Source organism: Impatiens glandulifera, chromosome 3 (genome assembly GCF_907164915.1).
Source record: "Impatiens glandulifera chromosome 3, dImpGla2.1, whole genome shotgun sequence".
NCBI lineage: Eukaryota > Viridiplantae > Streptophyta > Magnoliopsida > Ericales > Balsaminaceae > Impatiens > Impatiens glandulifera.
The window spans coordinates 4,643,432-4,665,293 of NC_061864.1; the positions used below are offsets into that span (position 1 = coordinate 4,643,432).

At 32.7% G+C, this 21,862-nt stretch overlaps 3 protein-coding genes across 3 annotated transcripts; 1 reads left to right on the forward strand and 2 right to left on the reverse strand.

Moving 5' to 3' along the window:
- Nucleotides 1-257: 257 nt before the first annotated feature.
- On the reverse strand, nt 258-13,897 carry LOC124932476 (Fanconi anemia group J protein homolog). Its single transcript, XM_047473111.1, has 28 exons — nt 13,448-13,897; nt 12,675-12,753; nt 11,923-11,998; nt 11,672-11,736; nt 11,546-11,590; nt 11,353-11,453; nt 11,142-11,283; nt 10,362-10,423; nt 10,185-10,258; nt 10,030-10,100; nt 9,485-9,572; nt 8,629-8,701; nt 8,408-8,545; nt 7,129-7,237; nt 6,643-6,736; nt 6,484-6,567; nt 6,251-6,407; nt 5,269-5,459; nt 4,880-4,924; nt 4,638-4,666; nt 4,421-4,542; nt 4,118-4,165; nt 3,504-3,628; nt 3,079-3,413; nt 1,657-2,575; nt 1,456-1,512; nt 946-1,083; nt 258-866 (listed from the first exon to the last, which is right to left on the reverse strand). The coding sequence occupies exons 1-28, from the start codon at nt 13,809-13,811 to the stop codon at nt 822-824; spliced, it is 3,876 nt and encodes a 1,291-aa protein (XP_047329067.1). The 5' UTR covers nt 13,812-13,897; the 3' UTR covers nt 258-821.
- A 2,020-nt stretch (nt 13,898-15,917) lies between these two features.
- LOC124928954 (uncharacterized protein At5g43822) lies at nt 15,918-17,584 on the forward strand. The gene is made up of 5 exons (XM_047469209.1): nt 15,918-16,246; nt 16,387-16,505; nt 16,757-16,936; nt 17,203-17,259; nt 17,470-17,584. Exons 1-5 carry the CDS (start codon nt 16,115-16,117, stop codon nt 17,582-17,584), a joined length of 603 nt encoding a protein of 200 aa, XP_047325165.1. The 5' UTR covers nt 15,918-16,114.
- Nucleotides 17,585-17,846: 262 nt separating this feature from the next.
- LOC124932840 (glyceraldehyde-3-phosphate dehydrogenase B, chloroplastic) lies at nt 17,847-20,182 on the reverse strand. Its single transcript, XM_047473526.1, has 9 exons — nt 19,978-20,182; nt 19,783-19,896; nt 19,533-19,697; nt 19,290-19,457; nt 19,055-19,215; nt 18,906-18,967; nt 18,769-18,818; nt 18,260-18,666; nt 17,847-18,160 (listed from the first exon to the last, which is right to left on the reverse strand). Exons 1-9 carry the CDS (start codon nt 20,071-20,073, stop codon nt 18,022-18,024), a joined length of 1,362 nt encoding a protein of 453 aa, XP_047329482.1. The 5' UTR covers nt 20,074-20,182; the 3' UTR covers nt 17,847-18,021.
- Between the last annotated feature and the right edge of the window lie 1,680 nt (nt 20,183-21,862).

A 21,862-nucleotide genomic window follows, 5' to 3' on the forward strand; every position in this document is an offset into this window, starting at 1 on the left:
TTATTGTTTTAGTAACAGTAAGTTTGTTTGTGTTGTAAATTAAAAAAGAAACAATTATTGATATAGATAGTGACTAAAAGGGTACAAAATAAAATAAAATAAAAGTATTTTTACTCATAAATGATTATAAACTCTAAGTAATTCATTTTCACATAATAATAATTCTATAACAAAACATTCAATTGTTGCAACTCTTGTATGAATCTTTAACAATATTTGAATGAAATTCAAATGACATGACAATACTCTCAAGATATTTAAAAAAGTTGGTAAAATAAATGCATAATAAAATTTACAAATGTACACTGGCCAGTCCTCAAAACTTAATTCCCAAACAGGTGTTAATAGAATTAAGACCAGATAACTAACTAGCTCAATAGTTCATATAATAGAGCTAAGGAGGCAATAAATGATTACTCATGTTTTTTTTTTTTAAAAAAGAACGGGACAACGGATTAAGTATGTAGCCCGTAAACACACTTAACCATTTAACCAGGCGCAAAACTTACCGCCTGACAGGTTCGAACCCAAAAACTTAGGGGTAATATCCACCTCTGTTATGCTAAAAGAGAGGATGATTACTGAATGCTAACTGTAACCTACAAAGACAACTGATTCTCCTTCATGAAGAAGAAGATATATGATCACACAATGTACCTACACTCTAATGCAAATATTCCTGTTTTTATCTCCTCCTAACACATTGCCATTGATAATCATACCCATTTACAATCTCAGGTTTCTTCCAAGGAAGAAAACACAACCTTGCACGTTCTCTCCCATGTACCAATGTTCTCTTCAGAGTGATGCAATTTTTTTTATCATTGACCCAGGTAAGAATTTGATCCATTTCTTGGCAACCGCAACTTCAATAAAAACATAAATTATTATTGTTGTTTGTATGAAGTAGTACAACCATTGAGTGATTAAAAAACAAGAACTAACCTTAGATCTTGTAGTCCTCCAACCATCTGAAATACTGTTTTTTGGGCTGTAAGAGAATTTCTGAAATGGATCAGGAATTGCACCTTTAGAAAAAAGGTTGGCTTCACAATCAGGAGATGGCTCCAATATTAATGAAGGCTGCAAGATTATCAAAATTGATTACCATATCATACACAAGTATTTTGTATCCGCATCAAAAAGAGCATTAAGTTAGAATTTCAAGACACTAAAGCCTTGTTTGATGAAAGGTTACAACTTTATCCCATCATCAATCACTTTATCGTCAACTATAATACCAAATTACCCTATTTTATAAAATTTTCAATACTTAATACATAGAACATTTTAGTCATTTTAACACAAATAAACCATTTTTCATCAAACAAGGTTTTCTTTTTCTTCCAAAAAATTGATTTATTTAAAATAAAATAAACCTTCAACAAACAAGCTCTAAAGTTACATCCATACAATCCTCCAGACATAGTATAGAGAGGAGGCACCAATATTTACCTTATCGTTTGACGCTTCAGGATTCTTGATTATCAGTAAATCATGATAGAAAAGGATCTGCATTTACAGCAGGAGTTAAGTATCAGCAAGGAAATAGTAGCTAGAAAGGTTGAGGCATCACTAAGTCGCTACATTATGTTTGCCAATATTCTGGAAAATAAACTAACATCCAAGGGATTAAACATTAGAATAAACTTGTACCTTGTTAAGCAAATGAATATTTGACGCATCAGTAGCCATAACTTGAACACCAAGAAGATTGTCAGGGGTAATGCAGAAGGGGCAGTAAACAATACAAAATACACATCCATCTTCCCTACACCAGACTCCTTGTTGTGAAGAATCCTCGAGATTTCTGTTGCAGATCCTAGGGTCAATTGACGATACATCTGTTAAGACCACAGATATACTTGTTATAGTATGTCCTTGAACTTCTGGTTTTCTTTTGAGCAAATCAGCCAAGTAAGTTTTAGAGGACGAAGTTATTGTGCACTCCATGTAAAGCTGGTTATTTGGATGACCTAGGGGATTTCTGCAGTGCGAGCAGAAAACTTGCAGTCTCTTGTCCTGAAGATAATATAAAGGTACACATGATTCATCACCCTTCTTGGATTTGATTCCAGAATAATTAGTTCCAAAACTACATCCAACATTGGGATTCCCATCAACAGTTGTCACAGAGCTCAGTTTACGATCAACATGTTCTGAATCTTCTGTATGGCGATCATCATCAAATAGCCCCACTTGCATGAGGTTGAAGCATGGCAAACTAGAAGGCTTTCTTTTTTTCTGAACGTGAGAGTTTACACTTAACTTGGTGGTAGATTCTGTTTCATGAACTGGGATCTTTCTATCTGTCCCATCACTTTTATCAGGGGTTACCATCAAAGAATGTGGCAATACAGATGAAGCATTTGAATTACTTAATGATGTGGGAATAGATGATAAACATGAAGGAAATCCAAAGGAGGCATGATTCATGTTAAAAGTTGTGCCTTCATTGTTTCCAAAGGATTCAGGACAATCTGAAGAGGGACTACCAGTTATACCAGGAGTTTCCCTGACAAATATCATTTCAGAATCTTCATGGTTAAAATCCATAGTCTGAGGAAGAGAGCATCTGCATGTAAGTGCATATAAGAAAAAGGTTTAGTCAACCTTTTTATGCAAGAAGGCAAACAAATAAAGAATCAAGTATCAGTACTGAAAACAAATGACTTATAAGTGAGCTAACAAGAAAGCAAATTTAAAAGAACCATTTCTTGACTACATATAAAAGAACTAGCAGGGCAACGCCTTTTCTGCAGATAGCAAAATAATGATGTAACTTCCACTAGTACAGATATAATGTTCTGCACCTGGTTATATCTTTTTTAAGATAAAAATAAATCCTATAGTGTATAAAAGCCACATTACCAACAATACATAGCTGGATGTCTAAGAGTACCAAGAGAATGGCAAAATTAGAATATAAAATAATAAGAAAAAATAGCAATACATAGCCCAACTGGCTACTATTAGACATCAAAAAAGGGAAAGATTTTCAACACAACAAAAAGGAAACCATACAAAACTATAATGCATGAGGATATAATGCAGATATTTTAAAGCTGAATGCTTTACCTAAGGTGTCCAGGAGAATTGCTTTTGACATCAACTTGTCCTGTATAGCTTCTAAAATGTTCCTGTTCTGATGCTAGACCTAATGCATCATCTTCAATGTTATTTTGGCATTCTTCTTGGATGAAAGAGGCCTTTTCTTGTACAAGAGAAGCTGATTGGAAAAATCTACTTGTTCTGGCTGTTGCTATTATACTTTGCTGAACCAATTTAGAGCTACCTTTGTTTGCCTTTTTGTTTTCCCTTTTCACGAATGCTGTCTCTGGAAATATTGAAGAATTTATGGTGTCGTCAGTTTCAGGTTTCTTGGATTCAATGAAGTTTTTTCCAACCCGTTCCTGCATTATCAATTTCAAAGAATGTATTGAGTGTCACATGGATGAAAATTGCTAAAAAAATGTCAACTGAAATTGAAGATTAAGAATTACTTTGACATTTTGGAAGAACGATTTTAGATCCTCAAGTGACTGATCAAAGTTCTCATACTGCTTAATGGACTTCTTTATCCATTTTGAAATGTGTGTTCTATTCCGATCTTCAAGAAAACGCTCATCTGCAAAAAAAAAATGTACCATTGGTAGAGTATCTACATGACAATGCATTTAAAAGGATATTAACATCTAATACTAAATATTTACAAGGAGAGGATGTGACAGGAAAACTTTCCCTTATGACTACGTGCAAGAAAGTTTTTATCCAAAGAGACTACTTGTCAAATGAAGACATTAATTAATAGCTAATAAGGATTTTAATAGTTCAATTTTCTCTTAGCTAATAATCATCTAAATAGAGATGTCCTCTAAAGCATTGGTCTCAAGAAAATGTTCTGGTTGTGGGACAAATGGACGACAACAACCACGCTAATAACAATTCTTATAACCCATGCCCTTTAAAAAGCTCCAGAGTCTAGTCTTAAATATGAAAGAAATCCCTCCCATAAGGATGTCACAGTTTCTATAGTGAAATTTATTCTAGAAGCAAACTCCACTATGTAGGATGTATATTAGGAATTCAATTATCGATCAATCAAGAAGAAAATTACCTAGATAAATAATAGCTCCATAATCAAACTTGTGTCGGACACAGCGTCCTGCAAAGAATAAAAAGATAATTGTCAAGCAGAGCAGAGTCGACTATAGCCATTGTTTCCTCCGATAGACTGTCATAGCTAAAAGTATCCAGTGAGAGACCAAGAAAGTTTTTAGTTCAATTATAATATTGTAATATGCTCCATAAACCATTATTGAAGAAAAAGGGACAAAACAAGGAATTGTGGATTATGATGTTTTCTCAATTCAGTTGTAATTCTCAAATGGAGTTTTCTGCAGAAAGGGGGCAACTTAACCTGCAGCTTGATTCAGAGCTCGGAATGCTTGCTGACAGTACCACTCACTTCCACTTAAAAGGCCTTTTGATGCTCGATACATGTCGTTATACTTCTTTTTTTGCGCAACCTGAATATCATTTCTGATTCAAAGCCTCAATCAGTAAGAGTTGAGTTCAAGCAAACCCACATAGAATTAATAAATGGATAACATAGAATTTGAAAGCAGGGAACTTACATGTTTGGAAAGGGTATGCCCACAAGTATCTTAGTAGGTCAAGAAATGATACACTATTATAAACAAAAAATGTATGCCAGTGGAGAACAATTGTTTGGTAAAATAGTGCAGCTTGTTGAAAGAAGTAAAACACATTCTGCAATCAATATTCTCAGAGCACAATATATGGGTAATGCACAATGTCCTTCATGTCTGCCTGGGAATTAAGCAGATATAAGCTAACTATAACGGAAAAAGGATACGACAACTCGGGCAAACTCATCAGTGAAGTCGATACCTTCTGAAACCTGAAGAAACCAAGTGAATCAGTCTTTTAACACACGACCACGTAGAAAGAAAACTCAAGGATAACTAAAAATATCTAGGATTATATTTCACATATTGAATAACTATAAGCAATAGATACTGCTCAGAGAAAATAAATGGAATGATATTAAAATTTGGGTACATATTCATTGAATTTAAACAAATTATTCAAGGGATAATGTGAAATGTGAACAAATGTAATTGATAATTGCGTGTGCTGTAAACTAGTGCAAGGGAGATCTCAATTGCCAGACTGTCATGTCAAATAACAGCATTATTATCTCAAAAACAAAAACGCATTATTATCTTAAAAAAATAAGTGCACCTTTCCACGGCAAACTGCAAGCATGGCTGCTCCTTCCTTGGATTTTGTTGTACATTCTGTTGAATTGCACTTTCCATTACCAAGATTTATACTTCTCTTTTTTTTCCCAAGAGTAGGTTTATTGCCATGACTTATTGCAGTGTAATACCCCTTCAAAATACGTTCAAAATCGTCTTGGCTTCCTCGTGGCTCTGAGAAAATAATCATCTTAATGCTGTTGTTCTATCATAAAGAATTTAATATTATGCGTAACATAATCGTAGGGGGTACAACCTAAATTAAGTATAATGGAACAGCCACGAAATTCATGAACATAGTACTTGTTCCTTAATTTTCAAGTAGATCACTAATCTATGAAATATAAGCATGTCATGCCCCACCAAGGTAGACCAGTGGTAAGAGTCGGCTTAAGAGACCAAAATGTCATAGGTTTGATTCCATCTGGAAGCGCTTTGAGTTTAAGCGGGGGGCCATGACTGTGGGGTGTCATGCTAGTTCTTCTTTAATTCCCAAAATAAAAAAAAATAGCATGTCATTGCTCTTATGGTACCAGAGTAAGTAGCTATCATTGTTGACCCTACATTTTGTCAATTTCAAGGTTGGTCAAGCCAGTACGGGTTGCTATAATTAAGATTAGATTAATAGTAAGACCTTTTGGATTAGACCTAAACAAATATTATGTATACATAATCTTAAGGATCAGATAAGCCTAAATTAAGGGATAGAATGTATCAATCACATATCTAGGATCAATATATTCTTATATAAATTTCTACTTTCTAGTGATGCCTATGTCTTCATTGTTTCATTCTCAAACCAGTCTTATGAAAGAATTAACCAGAAACACCAATACACTTGCATATTATGATGAAAAGAAATTATGGGATTGTATGCTGATGACCAACAAATTTCAGAAATATATCACACAAAAGATAAGATCATTATCAGTAAACTTTTCATGCAGGGGAGTTCAATAACTCACCAACAAAAGTCTTTTTGCAGCTATTTAACCGAGACCATTGCCCTGTCTCACGCCATCGATTGCATAGTTTTTCCATGAGCTTATAGCTTGGGAAGAAAATAAGAGCACCACCAGGAACAATTCGGCATATTTCCTCCAAAGAGGATCCAAGTGCATCCTTCACCAGGGGAAAGATCATGTTTATATACCACAGAACTAAAAAACCTTTGTGAGACCAAAGCTCTAAATGATACCTGGAATGCATATCCATCAGCTGTTTTATAACTTGCGTTCAATGGATAGTTACCAGGACCCCTTGAGACGACTGCAGCCCAAATCTGCATACAAATCTGGAAGTTCAATCATAAAGAAAGAGATGCCAGCTATGCACAAACAATAGAAAATCTTAGTACCTGTGACTCTGCATCTATAACATGCGGAGCTTCTAAACAAGTTCCAAATTGAACACCAAGTTCAGATGAAAAGGAGCTCATTGGTGATAAAGTCCTATATCATTCAAAGAATTCATACTAGATAAATTAATTTACGAAGCAACAAGCACACAATCCAGGAAAGATTGAAGAAAAATATGAGGTGAACATATTTTAACAGCACAATATACAGAATGAACTCATTTTAGGAAGCATTAGTAGCTTGAAATTCTTTGCATACTACATATCTTCCATATGCATGCCTGGAGGGAACCGGGACAAGAAGAGCATGTGAATATGTATAAGAAGGTTGTCCCAAATTTCTAGTACATATAACTTTACACTTGCATTTTTTTGAATTATCACTGATGTAGATGGTACAGTGTTCTAGAATATGAGATCATATGCAAAAATAGCTAAAAACTAATTAAAAATACTTAATCATTTGAAATTCAGAGACTTGCTTACCCTGATGTTAGAATTACTGACATTGAAAGATTTGCTAGATCTTTGAATACAACAGATGGATTCAAGCACCACATACTCAATGAATATGACCAGCCTCCAACATCATTTCCTGTATTATAACAATTGGAACTTATAAATATGATCGCAGTTAATAATATTTTAAAACAAAATACATATGAGAACTTTCAAGAGAAAACAATATACTATTAACACATTCCAACACTGAAATTATAGCAGTGCAGATACAAATTTCTATAACATGTTTAATCTTTCACTTTCTTAAATCCTAAGAACTGAACAAATGCAAAGATAATCTTATTGATATGAAAATTGATTAATGCAAAGATTGATACTTATATATATAGACTATCTATAAATATCAACCAAATAGGAATCTAATAAATTCCATGCTTTTAATATGTATAATTCTATCCAATATTTTCTCTTCCCTCAACCGTAGTTAATAAACACCATAGGCAACTTAGGTTTGCCAATCTATTCACTCAGTGAAAATATGATCCGATGAATTTGTGATAGAGGAAACATCACAAGGCAACTTCAACATTGAATCAAATAGGGACTACAAAGATTTTATTTTTATTTTTTTCAAAGAAGCTCCTTAGAAGTCGTTACAACATAAAAATGCGTTGACATATATCTTTAATACAAATGGACACAAAAGTACAATTAACTTGCAAGATATTGTACACATCTCAAATGCTATATAACTGCATTCCCAATGACAGTTCAAAGCTACTATAAAGAAGAATATCCAAACCTTAAGGATACACCTATTGGAAGGACTTATTCAATCTTTCATGAGTCATGATTAACCTTGGTTAAGGTCTACACTTTCATCAATCTAGATTATGTTTAGTATTTATGTTGGAACCTATTTGATAAGCATGGCATAGCTTAACCATTTGGCACTGTAAGATGAAATTGTGCAAGTCCTGAGAAATGGTGTCTCTCTAGCCTGAATAATATTTATATGATGCAAATAAGTGTTATTGGCGTAGTTGGTTAAGGGATTGTACTTGTTTTCAATCTTTTGATGTTTAACCCCACCAAGGTAGCCCAATGGTAAGAGTCGGCTTAAGAGACCAAAAAGTCACGGTTTCGATTCAATCTGGAAACACTTTGAGTTTAAACGGGGGACCATGACTATGGGGTGTCATGCTAGTTCTCCTTTGATTCCCAAAAATAATATTAATAGGATGCAGATGTGTACAGAATCGTTAAAAGAGTTCATGTCAGGCTACATCAACGTTAGACTTACCACCATCTCTTCTGCCAGTCCTTCGCCGTGATAGCTGATCACCAGCATCTCTTTTAAAGTAGTTTTGCAATGTAAGCAAGTAATCACACATATGAAGCCCGTCTCCAGCAAAGAAATAGCCCAGTGAGCTGAATAATCCTATGAATATCAACAGATCCGTATCAATTTATCAAGAATCAACTTTTGTATTAAGCATCTGTAGAAGATGAAATCTCAATTACCAGCAAGAATTGTCGCTGATAAGCCACTCAGACAAGCCCCTTCCAATTCAGCATCTGAGGCAGCTTTAATTGCCTTGAGATAGAAAGAAGAGGTGAAACAGTCGTAAGGATAGAATTGAACCAAGCAGAAACCTTGATATTTAAATTTGGTTAGGTACAATCAGACAATGCAGAAATTTGAGCTGAAACTCCATTTGAGACATATCCTTTAAATGCTTGAGTCTCAAGTTTGATTAGGCCTGAATTGCCCGCTAAGAAATTTCCAGAAAATGAGAATTGTGATATTTAAAATAAGCATATCCTAATGTATTTTCATGAATATTATTTAAGTAAATTATTTTAACAATTGTAAGGAATGTAAGTGAACATGTTTATAAAAATTTTATCCCGATAGTTAATAGGAAAACTGGATTAGGTATCCATATTGGAACCCAACTCCAGTTCAATAAATAAATAATTTGACTGCTTCCTAGGTAGCTCTCAATTTGCTGTAACCCTACACAAACATCATAAAAGAACATATATACTAAGAAATGTCTATTTATTAAATATATCTTGCATATGATGAATCGTGCATTTTAACGTTAGTATTCACTAAAGATTAGTTACAAGATATAACTAACATATTTGTAAATTTTCAAGTCAATCTGGTAAATATTCAAGCTAAGTTATTTCATTATTTGAGCTGGATTATCAATTCAAAATGGAATTTTACTCCAGTTCAGAAAATATCTAATTTAACCAAGCCCTTGTTCAGTTCTTATTTTCTAACAACACAAAAGCTAGAAACAGCCAAAGAGAAATATAAAACATTGTAATACAAGATCTTTATGCTCTATAGTATTGTCGAGATCACCTTTCTTGCACACTCCTGTAAGACAGGAAAACATTGTCGTGATATGTTAGCTTCTTGAAGCTCTTTCAGGGCCTCCTCACCAGTCCAACTACAAAATCAGAGAAAATAGTTACCCCACAAAACAAGTTATAAATATATGAAATTTCTAGGTATGGTACAACATTTTGGATGTGAAAGAATCCTGGCAAACATCTTGTCAATATTGTTCACTAATACGCTTGAGTAAAAAAAGGGATGTTTTTTCACAACTAGTATTTACAGTATGCATTTTGTGCTTCCTTTTCTCCGCCAAGACATAAGTTTAAAGAAACATATAGAAGTAAAATGCAATACTTAAGCAGTAACTAGCAAATAATCCAAATTTTACCTTCATAGCTTCAGCTAAGTGAAATTAACTAGAAATACAGACACGGAGATTTATTTACAGATATATTGATTTCTACAAGTTTAATATCCACTAATTGCATGGTGCTAAATTAGACCAATCCTGCAGGCGGCCTGCAGATCATAGCGTTGTCCTATAAAAGCAAAGTCAAATAGCTAACCGTGAGAAGTAGCGCTGGAAATCATGCTTCTGCAAGGTGTCTTTTTTCCTTTCCATCCAACTTATGATTTCCTATACAACTAACAATCATCAATTAGTATCCATGGACAAAATCGTGGGTAACATAATTTTGAGAAGCAGACTAGAATAGCTAACCTGTATCATCTCATGTAAGGGTTGGTAAGTAGCTGGATCATTGAGACTCAACTGGCCTAATTCTACCTGTATTCCTTCCATAGGATAATAAGAATGTGAGAAGCATACTTTTTTTTTGGGAAAAGAGAAGCATACTTAAGGGGTTCAAAGATGAGATAGTCACAGGTTAGTACTTACTATAAAGAGCATCTTGTTCAACATCCACACTACCTGCATCACGAGCTATATCCTCTATATTACTGAAAATAAGAAAAATTAGGCTAGTGAGATTATATAGAGAGAAAACAGAGATAATATCAAAGAATCAAGATTGAAACTATAGAAATATAGTTTATTTTCTTTGAGGGGGTGATCCAAAGCAAGGTATCACCTTTTTTATATATGTCAAGAATTCTCTATTAAGTTGATCAATAATATAAATTAAAGAAATAATAAAAGTTGACCTTTTTCAAAAAAAATAATAAATTAAAGAAATAGGACTAAAAAAATAAGATAATGAAAAAAGCCAAAAGACAAAAAAGCCCTCCACTAGTGACTACGAGGCATTGGAGGATATAACCAAATAACCCCTACGAAATTCTAATACAATATTTAAACTAAAGGTAATAATGTGGTAATCCAATAAAAAATTATTATCCTAATCATATAATATTAGTATTATATTATGAGAGATTCTAATCTAATACTATACCATCATGTCTAATATTCTAACAAACAAAAAACAAGATTAGATATGATAATCAAGGATAGTTTCAATTTTGATTTTGTGATAAAATAGTAATATATATGCTCCAATTTTGTATGAATACGCACATTATAAATGAGAATCAAGCATTGTTCAGACAAACTTGAACTTGTTTATGCAATTTTATCTTTGAGAAAAAAAAAATAGTATTTGTCTGAAATCAAACATGCCAAAAAAGTATCTTCAATAGGTACATGGGTCTGAGATCATACTGGGCTTCGTCAAGGATAATTATTGCCCCTTTGATATCAATTTCCATAGCGCTGCGGATAGCTGGACTTACTATGTAGCTGTATGGGCAGAAAACTAATTGTGCATCATCCGCCATTGAACGCGCAGCAAAAAATGAGCAACCTAAATAGTGAAAGAGTTCAAGGAGGCCATTGCAACAAGACAAAATACAAACCATGAGTTGAGTATAACCTTTCACCAGTTGTCCGACTTTCACTAGATCTTCAATATCATGGACCTCATGACAACCACCTTTTCTAAATGAGGGATGAGCTTTCACTTTGTGCATATTTCTGTTTGGAAAGTAATTATAGCCATTGAGGCAGTGATCCTTGTCAATTTTAACAGCCTTATGAAAAGCTCTATGCTCATTAAGATAACTTACTTGAACTCCAAACATCCTCTTTCTTGATTACTCAAAAGCAGCTTACTGAAATTGTTTTGTTTCACTTGTTAGTAAGGAAACATAATAATTGAAAAAGGAGGAGAATTTAATGGTAAAAATGGTTACCACTCTTCATCAACATTATCTTTGTCACTAATTTGCTTGTTTGTGCAATAGTGTTTGCGGGATGCCTGTGAAGTTTAGAACAAAATTAAACAACAATCCCACGGTGGAACAATAACATCCATGGTAATGCACCACATTTGACTCAAACAGCACATGTTGATGTGTATCAAGAAAGTAAACCATGACCTAACTCCATTAAGTAACAGGAATACTGACATGAAAATATAGACTTAATGAATAAAGCGACGTACCAAAACTGCCATGGACACCCTGTAAGTTGTTTTCTTGTATTCTCGAATTACTTGAGCAATTTGTGAGTGTGTTCTCCTTGAATACCAATGGAAAACAAAGTTGTGTTAATGTTCATTATGTATTACAATGTTATCACTGCAAGACACGAAGTCGCATGGTTTTGACTTAGAAGATTTTACTTTGAACAAAAAGCCTTTCAGTATCTTTAATGTGAACCACAAGCAGATATACAAAAGCATAGAGTAAGCCATGTGTGTGTAACATACATAAGCGCATGCATGTGCTGATATATTATAAATGTTAGTGCAGTAATCTAATTCATCCAATTTTCACATGGCTCCACAATATGGATGCATGGTGCAGTATGCTTACCGCAATGTCACACAGAAAATATGCATCACTTATTATGTATTCTAAGGTCTGAATTAGTGTATTTTCATTGAATCCATTCTATTGCACATATTAATTTCTTAGTTTTCTGTAACATAAACATAAGTGATTAAGAAAAGCATCACACCTTATAATACTTCAACATTTTTTATTCTAATCTAACATTTCGTCTTATTTAGTGCCAACATTAAAATCAAGAATTAAGTATCTTGCTACAAATGGCAATTACCAAACTATATGGGAGAAACTAGTTCCATCAAACTCCTTGCATAACTCTAATCCTTAAATCCATTGGTTTTCATAATTTTAACAAGCACCACGCAACTGAAAATACATGCAATCTTGGAAGATCTGAACTTACGAGGCATAAAAGATTGTTGGTGCTGCCTTTTTCCGTGAAATTTTGCTACCAGTCATAGAGGAAGGTGGTTCTGGAGATCCTACAATAAAGTAAATGACACCTCTTTGAAATCTATATCAATAAGATAGATATGCTAGTGAAACTAATCACAAAGTTATCCCCATACTCCCCATGGTGTAGGCAACTTGATGGAAGAAATATAAGGCAAAACCAATTTTGTTTTGGATACACCAAATAATAGAACTTGTACAAGCAAACAAACTCCTAATTGCATAAAAATTATTCCAAGCCTATGTCTTGTTATACCCCAAGTTTATACGCCTGGCTTAGGCCCAAATGAGACCATTTGTGATGTGAAAACACAAACTTCTGCTACAGTGTGTTCACAGCCAGAACAAGAAAGTACGGGATAAATGCCCTTGCCTGCATTAAAGGTTGTGAGCCAATGATTTTATAGAAATGATGTATCCGTGCATTTCCATGTAATGATAGCAATATAATAACTTTGCGAACTCTAGCAATTCGATTTACATATACAAAAAAAATGCATATTTCCATATATCCTGAACCTGAAATGTAGAACTTCTTAAATCAGATACTAACTGGAATCGAGTGAAAATCTAGAATATCATTCTGTCATCAAAACCATCTCTGTAAAGAACATGTATTATCTCCACCAAAGACAACGAATTTTCGAACCAATCAAAACTCACTCGGGTTTATTTTTATTTCCCAACAAATAGCTGGTTCAGTAAACCAAAATTCAAACGCACCTGAGGTCAAATTATCGGGAACAAACCCACCGCCATGATTCATCGGGTCAGTGAAAGCCTCCGGGGCAGGTTTAGAGAGTGAACCATTAATAATCAGATTCTTCTTCCGGCGGCTCTGTTGCCAAGCGAGAGCGGAGCAGAGAAGCGATAACGACTTGCCAGTACCAGTGGGTGACTCGAGCAGCGCATGGCAATGGCCATCCCTTTCAGCCCGATCAAGTGTTGATATAACCCTGCCCATGAATGCAAGCTGAGAACCGTATGGTTGGTATGGAAATTCAACGGTGATGCCCCCGATGTGATATACATTTTTAGGGTTTGGTGAACCAGAAATCGATTCTTCCAACGATGGTGAAGAATCCATAATCTAGATCAAGAAAGATAGATTGATTATTTGTGCTTAGGTTGAATCGAGTGAGCTTCACTTAACCTTCCCGTCTTTTGGCGGCAAATTACTAAATTCTAAATGACGCTACTTTTTTCGCGGGCCGGATAAAATAAGGATTAAATTACCCCCTTCAAGATGCAATTAGTGATAATCATCCCCAGAGTTATAAAATTATCAAATAAAACTTAAATTTATAAAAATAGTGACAAAATACTTTTTAAATAAAAAAATCACATTGACCAGCTTATTTGATGTATTTCAAAATAATTTAAGAAATATGTTTGTTAGTTAATTTAAATTCGATGTCCACGTATATATGTTTTTTAATTTATGTAAATATCGAATTTAATATCATTAATAAATATTATAATTATTTAAAATATACAATAATTATATATATATAATTATTTTATAATATAAATTTTAAATAATTTATTAATCTGTTTAGATTTGTAAAATAAATAATTTAAAATTCAGTATTCATAAATGTTATTTTATAACTGTTTATTAAATATATATATATATATATTGTAAATTTAAAAATATTGAAAGTTAATATGGAAATTTAAATGATTAAAAAATCTTATCACATGAAAATTTTAAATTGATTAAAAGAAATCAATCTTACCATTATTTTTAAATTTACAAATACAAGTTATACAAAATTATAATAATAAAATATAAGTATAAGATTTTGTAAATTCAAATATGTTTTTAAATTTTTATATTAACTTAATATTTTAAAATTTTAAAATAAATTGTTTTCTTTCTTTTTATCTAAAAGTCATGTATATTAAAAATAATAAAAAATTATGATGCACAACCACAAAAACATGACAATAGAGAATAAATAAATAAATAAATAATAAAAAACTATAAGTAAAAACTAAAAACTAAATAATATTAATTAGTTGATTATCGTAAGTACTCGAAGAACGATTAACTCTCCGACAAACTTTACCAATTTTTCGGAATGAATCTCATAAAACATTATAATAATAACATTATTAATGATATAATCGGACAACTACGATTAATGAAAGTTCGAAGATTTTTCTCTAACAATATAGTCCATCAAAATAATTGGGATGGTAAACCAATTATGTAGGTTTTTCATATTAGTTGCATCAATCCAAATTTTTCAACAACTATCTTAAGACTCGGACATTACCAATGATACTCTACAAAAAAACTTTATATATTAGTCACCACTCGATAATACAAAAGTAAGTGGGTGGTCGATTTAAGTTCCTCGTAACACATATTACAACGACTAACCATAATACAATTTTTTTCATGCATATATCATCCGTAAAAATTTCACCGTCAACAACACTTCATCCAAAGAACAAGATATTATATGAAAATTTTGATTCCCAAACTTTCTCCCAACCAAAATTGTATTAATTCATTTTATCGAACAATTCGTAGCAATGTCACACATGAAAATTATCTATGTCTTATCAACGCATAACTTCTTGTTCATACGGGGACACTTGTTTGCATCATATCAAAAGTAAATTTTATGGGACGAACTCTTCGTAATGTTTAATATCTTTCTATATATTTTATTCGGCTAACGAAACTATTAGATCGAGAATTAAACATGTCATTAATTAAGACATTATCTATATATTTATTAAAAAGTTTTAAATATTATATTTTAATTATTTATTTTATAAATTTAATTTTGAAATTTACATTATAAAAATATATACACATAAATAATTATAATATAAATAATATATTTGTTACTCAATAATTTAGCAACATAAATTTAATATTTAACCCTTCAAAAATTATTTTTATTGTTTATTTTGTGACTATTCTCCAAGTCTTTGTTAGTTACCTAATAAATTAATTATTAAAAATTCTTATGAATTTCTTGTAAATTGATTTGAAACATTTATATATTTAAAATTTAAATAAATTGATAAAAAAATATTTTTATTTTATTTTATTATTATCTATTTAAAAAATAAAATAAAATTAAATGACCTAGTTGTTATCCAATAACTCAAAACCGACCCGCCCATTGGGCATCTAACTGTAACTAATGAGATTCACGTCATTCGGCCGCCGATTAGGGTTTATATAATTCTTCAATAAAATTTCAATAATTAGTTTAGTCAACCACCTGAATCCCGATCCATTGTTTATCCTGCTACTAAATTGCCGTCAAAATTGTTGTCATCAACAATTGATTTCACTGTTCTTGGTTGTCTCGTTGACGCTGATTACTTGTGGCCGACGATATTTAGGTTTCTGGTGAATACGTGATGGATTCCCTTACGAAGAATTATCAAGGCAAGTTTCGGGAGGTGAGAGAGAAAATGAGCATATGGGATGAACTCCAGACTCGGTTGCTTTTACAATTCCAAAATGCTTCAGCCATCATCGGCAGGTTGCAGGTACTCACATATTTATGTTCATCACTTGTGTACCTTTATAGGAAAACATGAATGCATATTGTAAATCAAATAGGAAAAGAGTAACTATCATATGGGGGGAAGTAGCTGAACTTTCTTTATATTATTTTGTTTGATGTCAGGTTATTCAAAACCCTGCTAAATATGGTGCTCTTAAATTCATTGGAGGCATTGAAAATGCAGTCACACGGAAGCAGATGGAAACTCTGGAAAACATCTTCAATTCTATGAAGAAGACTATGTAACTTCTCAATTTTCCCATTATTGTCCTTTGATTAAAAGTTAGGATAGTTATGTTACGAACATCATGAACACCTTTAAACAAACTCATAACAATTGGAAATCGCTCTGGCATACAATCTTAAAATATAAGAAAATCTTATTGTTCTAGGATGATTATAAGTTCAATTTGTTTCAAGAAGTAGGGGATGATGTTCTATTGATTAATGATAAATCTCATTTTACTTTCTTGGCACTGGTATCGGATCACAGAGAGGAATTTCATGGAATAGTTGTGTGGCTAGAGAAGAATGCTCGTCATGGTAAACACTTGATCAAGGGTGGATCTATTAAGGCAACTCCAAAGCAGCTGCAACAACGAATAGGATTAAAGCCATCTATTGCAGATTGCTTAGATGGGTTACAGAATCTTCATGAAATGCATCTAGCAGAGTAAGTTTTGTTCTGGACTTGGGTCATATACAGTATATAAATGAATTGAAACCTAGTGTAGCGACATATGAAATGAATGAGCTGAAAAGCAAAGTTTGTATCCCTCACCTCCCATTCTCTCATATCCCATCTCCTTCTTCACGTTTTAAACTCTAATCTCAATATATATTTGAATTGTTATTTGGTTCCTTAGTCATATACATATTATTTTAATGAGTTAATCTCTGAAATTCATTTTAACGAGGTAAACTTGCTTTGTGTTTCAGATACTCCCTGAAAACATCAATCGTAACAACAATTTCTGATATAACCTTGAAACTCAGGTAAGAATACTAGTCTCAAGTTTGTCTGAATGGATAATCCCTGGAACTACTATACTTTCTTGATACTATACCTTCTTGATAATGGACTTCCAATGGTATCTAATATATTTTGCCTCAAAAAATATGTCTTTGGATTTCATTTAGCTTGCTCTCGTGTTTTCATTGTGTATACCCTTTCTTAGTATGCCTTTTGATTGTTTGTCATTACAGTGCCTCTGACTTAAATGCTATGCAGAAACTATTGTCTGATCAACCAAACATTCCTAAAGAAGAAGGTATGCACACAAGTCATAGATTTAGTTTCAATTTTAAAAAGAGTAAATAGAAATAACATGCAATTTTAAAATACATAATAATAAAATAAAATATATACCATCTTGTTGTTCCCCTTTATATTTCCTGCTACTGCATACTCATGCATGTTCTAATATCTAGATTCTCTTTGCAGTGGAATTGATATTTGACATTGTTTTGGGGGAAATAGTTGAATGATTATCTTCCTCAAGTAAGATAAGTTTCAAATGCTTACTTCATTAAGTACTATGGATCTGTTTGTTTTTGATTCAGTTGCAAAACAAGTCTATTCATTTTGCTTGAGGAAACCGTCCTCTGAATATTGTCAAAATATACGAATAATCGCGAAATAATGTAATTGTTTTGCTGATTCATTATTTGTTTCTCCACAGCATACTCACAAATGAGAGAATAAATACTTTACCCCCTAAGGAAAAAAGAAGAAGAGGAAATGAAGTTGTTTAAGCTTCATTCATAGACTTTGCACTCTTCATCAGCAGGGTTGGTCTTACAGAACTCATCCAATGGGTCTCCACTTCCTCCTACTCCGTCCCCAATGCCAGGCCACTTGCTTGCCAGCAAATGTGCTAAATCAACTACCCTTTGGCTGCAAATTGCAGAAAAACAACCAAAAATCACACAATTATTGAAATGTTTATTATACAACTTATTTTGAGACCTTGGAAGTTAGCTAAAATATGTTTACCTGTATCCCCATTCATTGTCATACCAAGCGACAACCTTAACCATGTCATCTCCCATGACCATAGTCAAAGACGAGTCTATTGTGGAAGAGACATCGCTGCACCTGAAATCAACTGATACAAGAGGGATGTCACACACATCCAGTATGCCCTTCAATGGGCCAGCAGCCGCAGTTCTGAACGCCCCATTTACATCCTCAGCTGTCAGTCCTTTCTTGGCTACGTTCACAACAAGGTCCACAACTGATACATTAGGCGTGGGCACACGGAGAGCTATTCCATTGAGCTTTCCCTTCAGCTGCGGCAGCACCAGAGACACAGCCTTAGCCGCTCCAGTGCTGGTTGGGACAATGTTTAGGGCTGCGGCTCTTGCTCTTCTCAAGTCCCTGTGTGAAGCATCCAACAGCCTCTGCAGTAATAGCAATTCAGATGAGAAATCTTCAATAAATTGACACATTTTCATACATTCTCAGATCCATAAAGCGTTTTTCAAATTATATATATTACATACCTGGTCACCAGTGTAAGAATGGGTAGTTGTCATTGTTCCCTTCACAATGCCTGCAAGTCAAATTTCATGGTGAGAAAAAGAGGAAGTAAAAGGGAAATCATCTATGATAACAAAGGTGAAAGAAATTATTGTATTACCAAAAGATTCGTCAATAATTTTCACAAAAGGAGCCAAGCAGTTTGTGGTGCAAGAAGCATTGCTACACACATACAATACAGAAGATGAAACCACAAAATAGATTGAGAATCAAATTGGTCAGCTAAAAGATTGAAAACCAAATACAGACCTGACAATATCAGCAGCCTCGTGGTAGTAATCTCCTTCGTTTACACCAACAACATAGGTGGGGATATCTGCACCTTTTGCTGGGGCCGTGATCAAAACTTTCTTGGCTCCGGCTTGAATGTGCTTACCAGCTCCGGGACCATCAACAAAAACTCCAGTTCCCTATAACAAAGAGCAAGCTTAACTATGCGACAACTGGCCCATGTTGTAAGATGTTTTATTATTATTATTATTACCTCAATGACGATGTCAATTCCCATTTCTGCCCATGGAAGCTTGAGAGGGTCACGGTTTGAGACCACTTTAATGGGCTTACCATCAACACTAATGGTAGTATCATCCACTATTTTGATATCAGCCTTGAATGTTCCCAATGTAGAATCATACTTGAGCAAATGAGCTGCCTGCATGTTTTCATTCAATAAGTACTAGTAGAACTAATGTTTGATCGAGAAGATCATAATCATATGCATACTGACGTTCTTAACACCGCCACTGTCGTTGACGACAACAACTTCGAGTGGAGAGTTCTTGCGTCCATGCCAGCACCTGAGGAAGTTCCTTCCAATTCGTCCGAATCCATTAATTGCCACCTTCAGTTTGGCCACTGTCTCTCCTTTAACAGGCGCTGCTGATCCAGTTGCCTGTTGTTGATTCGATAAACCCAACAACAATTAGACAAATGTTTTCTTTCTTTCTAGATCACAAAACTAAAGTATGGATTTGGACCTTAGGAGTGAGCTGGGAAGCAACCACGTCGAAGAAGGACGATTCACGAGTGTTGGTAGCGAAGGTGACGCAGCCACTCGATCTGAGACCAGAAAACTCTGCCACGTCGATCCTCTGCATTAATTGCCGAAACAACAGATGGATAAATAAATGATTGAAGAGAATGGAAAGTAGAACAAAGAAAGAAATAGAAACCTTGGAGAGACATTGAGAGGGTAAAGTGGTTCTGGAAATGGGTAGCCTTCGATTGGTTAGGATTCTTGAAGAAGCAAGAGCTGCGTGGGTAGCCATGGCTAGCTAATACTTGCTGCAACTAGCTAGAAGAACCACCACAGACTTGAACAATATATATTTATACACCCTTAATGTTGATATTCCATATTTCTTCTCTTCTGTGATCACCATTTTCCTTTCTCGTGACTTGTGATGGTTATGGTTGAAATTGAGTGAAATGAATTTGTGGTGGGAAATTCATATTGAAGATAAGATGATGTTTCTGCCGGTTCTCTTCTTTGGTTAGAAAAAAAGAAAGAAAGCCCACACACAATTTGTGTTGTGTGTGGAGTCCAGTCCATGATTCAAGATTGATTGAATGGACACCTTCGTTCTATCCTTTATCTCTAACCCTTAAGAAATTAAATGTGAAAACACTCAATCATAAGTATATATAGACTATGGATTATAAATTGAACAAATTTTATCATTGGCTGGTTATCTCTCATAATAACATTGGGATTAATATATTTAAATCAATTTAGAACTAATGAAGCATGTTTATTTATTCATTTTTGTTACTTTTGATATTAACAATCTAAATAGGTGAAATTCAAATACATTTAAAAAAATATTTTTTTATTTATTTTAATATATATATATATATATATATATATATATATATATATATATATATATATATATATATATATATATATATATATATATATATATATATATATATATATATATATATATATATATATATACATTCTTTCTTTTTTAGATTAAACATTTTAATTGATTATTTATTGTTATTATTTAATATACCCATAACATAACAACAATTTAGACTAATATTTTTTTTGTTATGACATGTATGTTTTTTATAACATATTATTAACATTAAAATTAAAATAAACATATTTTCTAAAAATAAATTATTATGTAGATCAAAAATTAATTTTAAAACATTTAATTCTTAATAAAAAAAAATATAAAAATTGAGTATATTCAATTTTTTAAAACTTAAAATTTATTCAATCAAATTAAAATCAATATAATATAATGTCAAGTATAAATTAAATAACATTGTAATATTAAAATTATGACTAAAACAATATTCTTATATTAAATAATAAAATTTTCTTGATAATTAAAATTTGATAAATTGTAACAAATTTTCAAATAAGTTATATGACCAATTAGATAAAAAAAAACAAATAAACACAAAATCAAACAAACCCTATGACTAATGAAAACATAATTAGAGATAGATAAGTTGTAGGTGGTTCTGGTCCAACAGCCCCAACCACCAATTAATTTGTGTCTTTCCAAACCAATTCTAATTTGGATGTACAATCAGGTTGTTACCCAATTTCCAAACATTTCAAATATAAAAAACAGATATTTAAGAAAATTTAATTTTGTTAATATTTCTCAGTTATTATATGTGTTAGGTGGGTTATATCCCAATTCTCATTTTAATTAAAAATTTGAGTAATATTTAAAGTATAGTGATTTAGTAAGATGCAATGGTAGGAGATACGTATGATCAAGGTAGTACATGATTTTAGCTAAATGTGTGATTTTAAAGACATATCCAAGACTGAAGATAGAGTAATGTAAAATATGAGCCACCTAATATATATATATATATAAATAAATATATTATATATTTCAATATTTAAACTCATTCATCTATATACTATTACATTTATAAATAAGATAATTATTTTTGTTTATATGAATATTCAAAAATATTATATCTCTGTACTTTTTTTAAAACATTATAAAGAATTAAAAAAAAAAAAAATACATTACATAAGAACAAACTCTCCACAATTTGTGTTTGACAGGGAGCTGA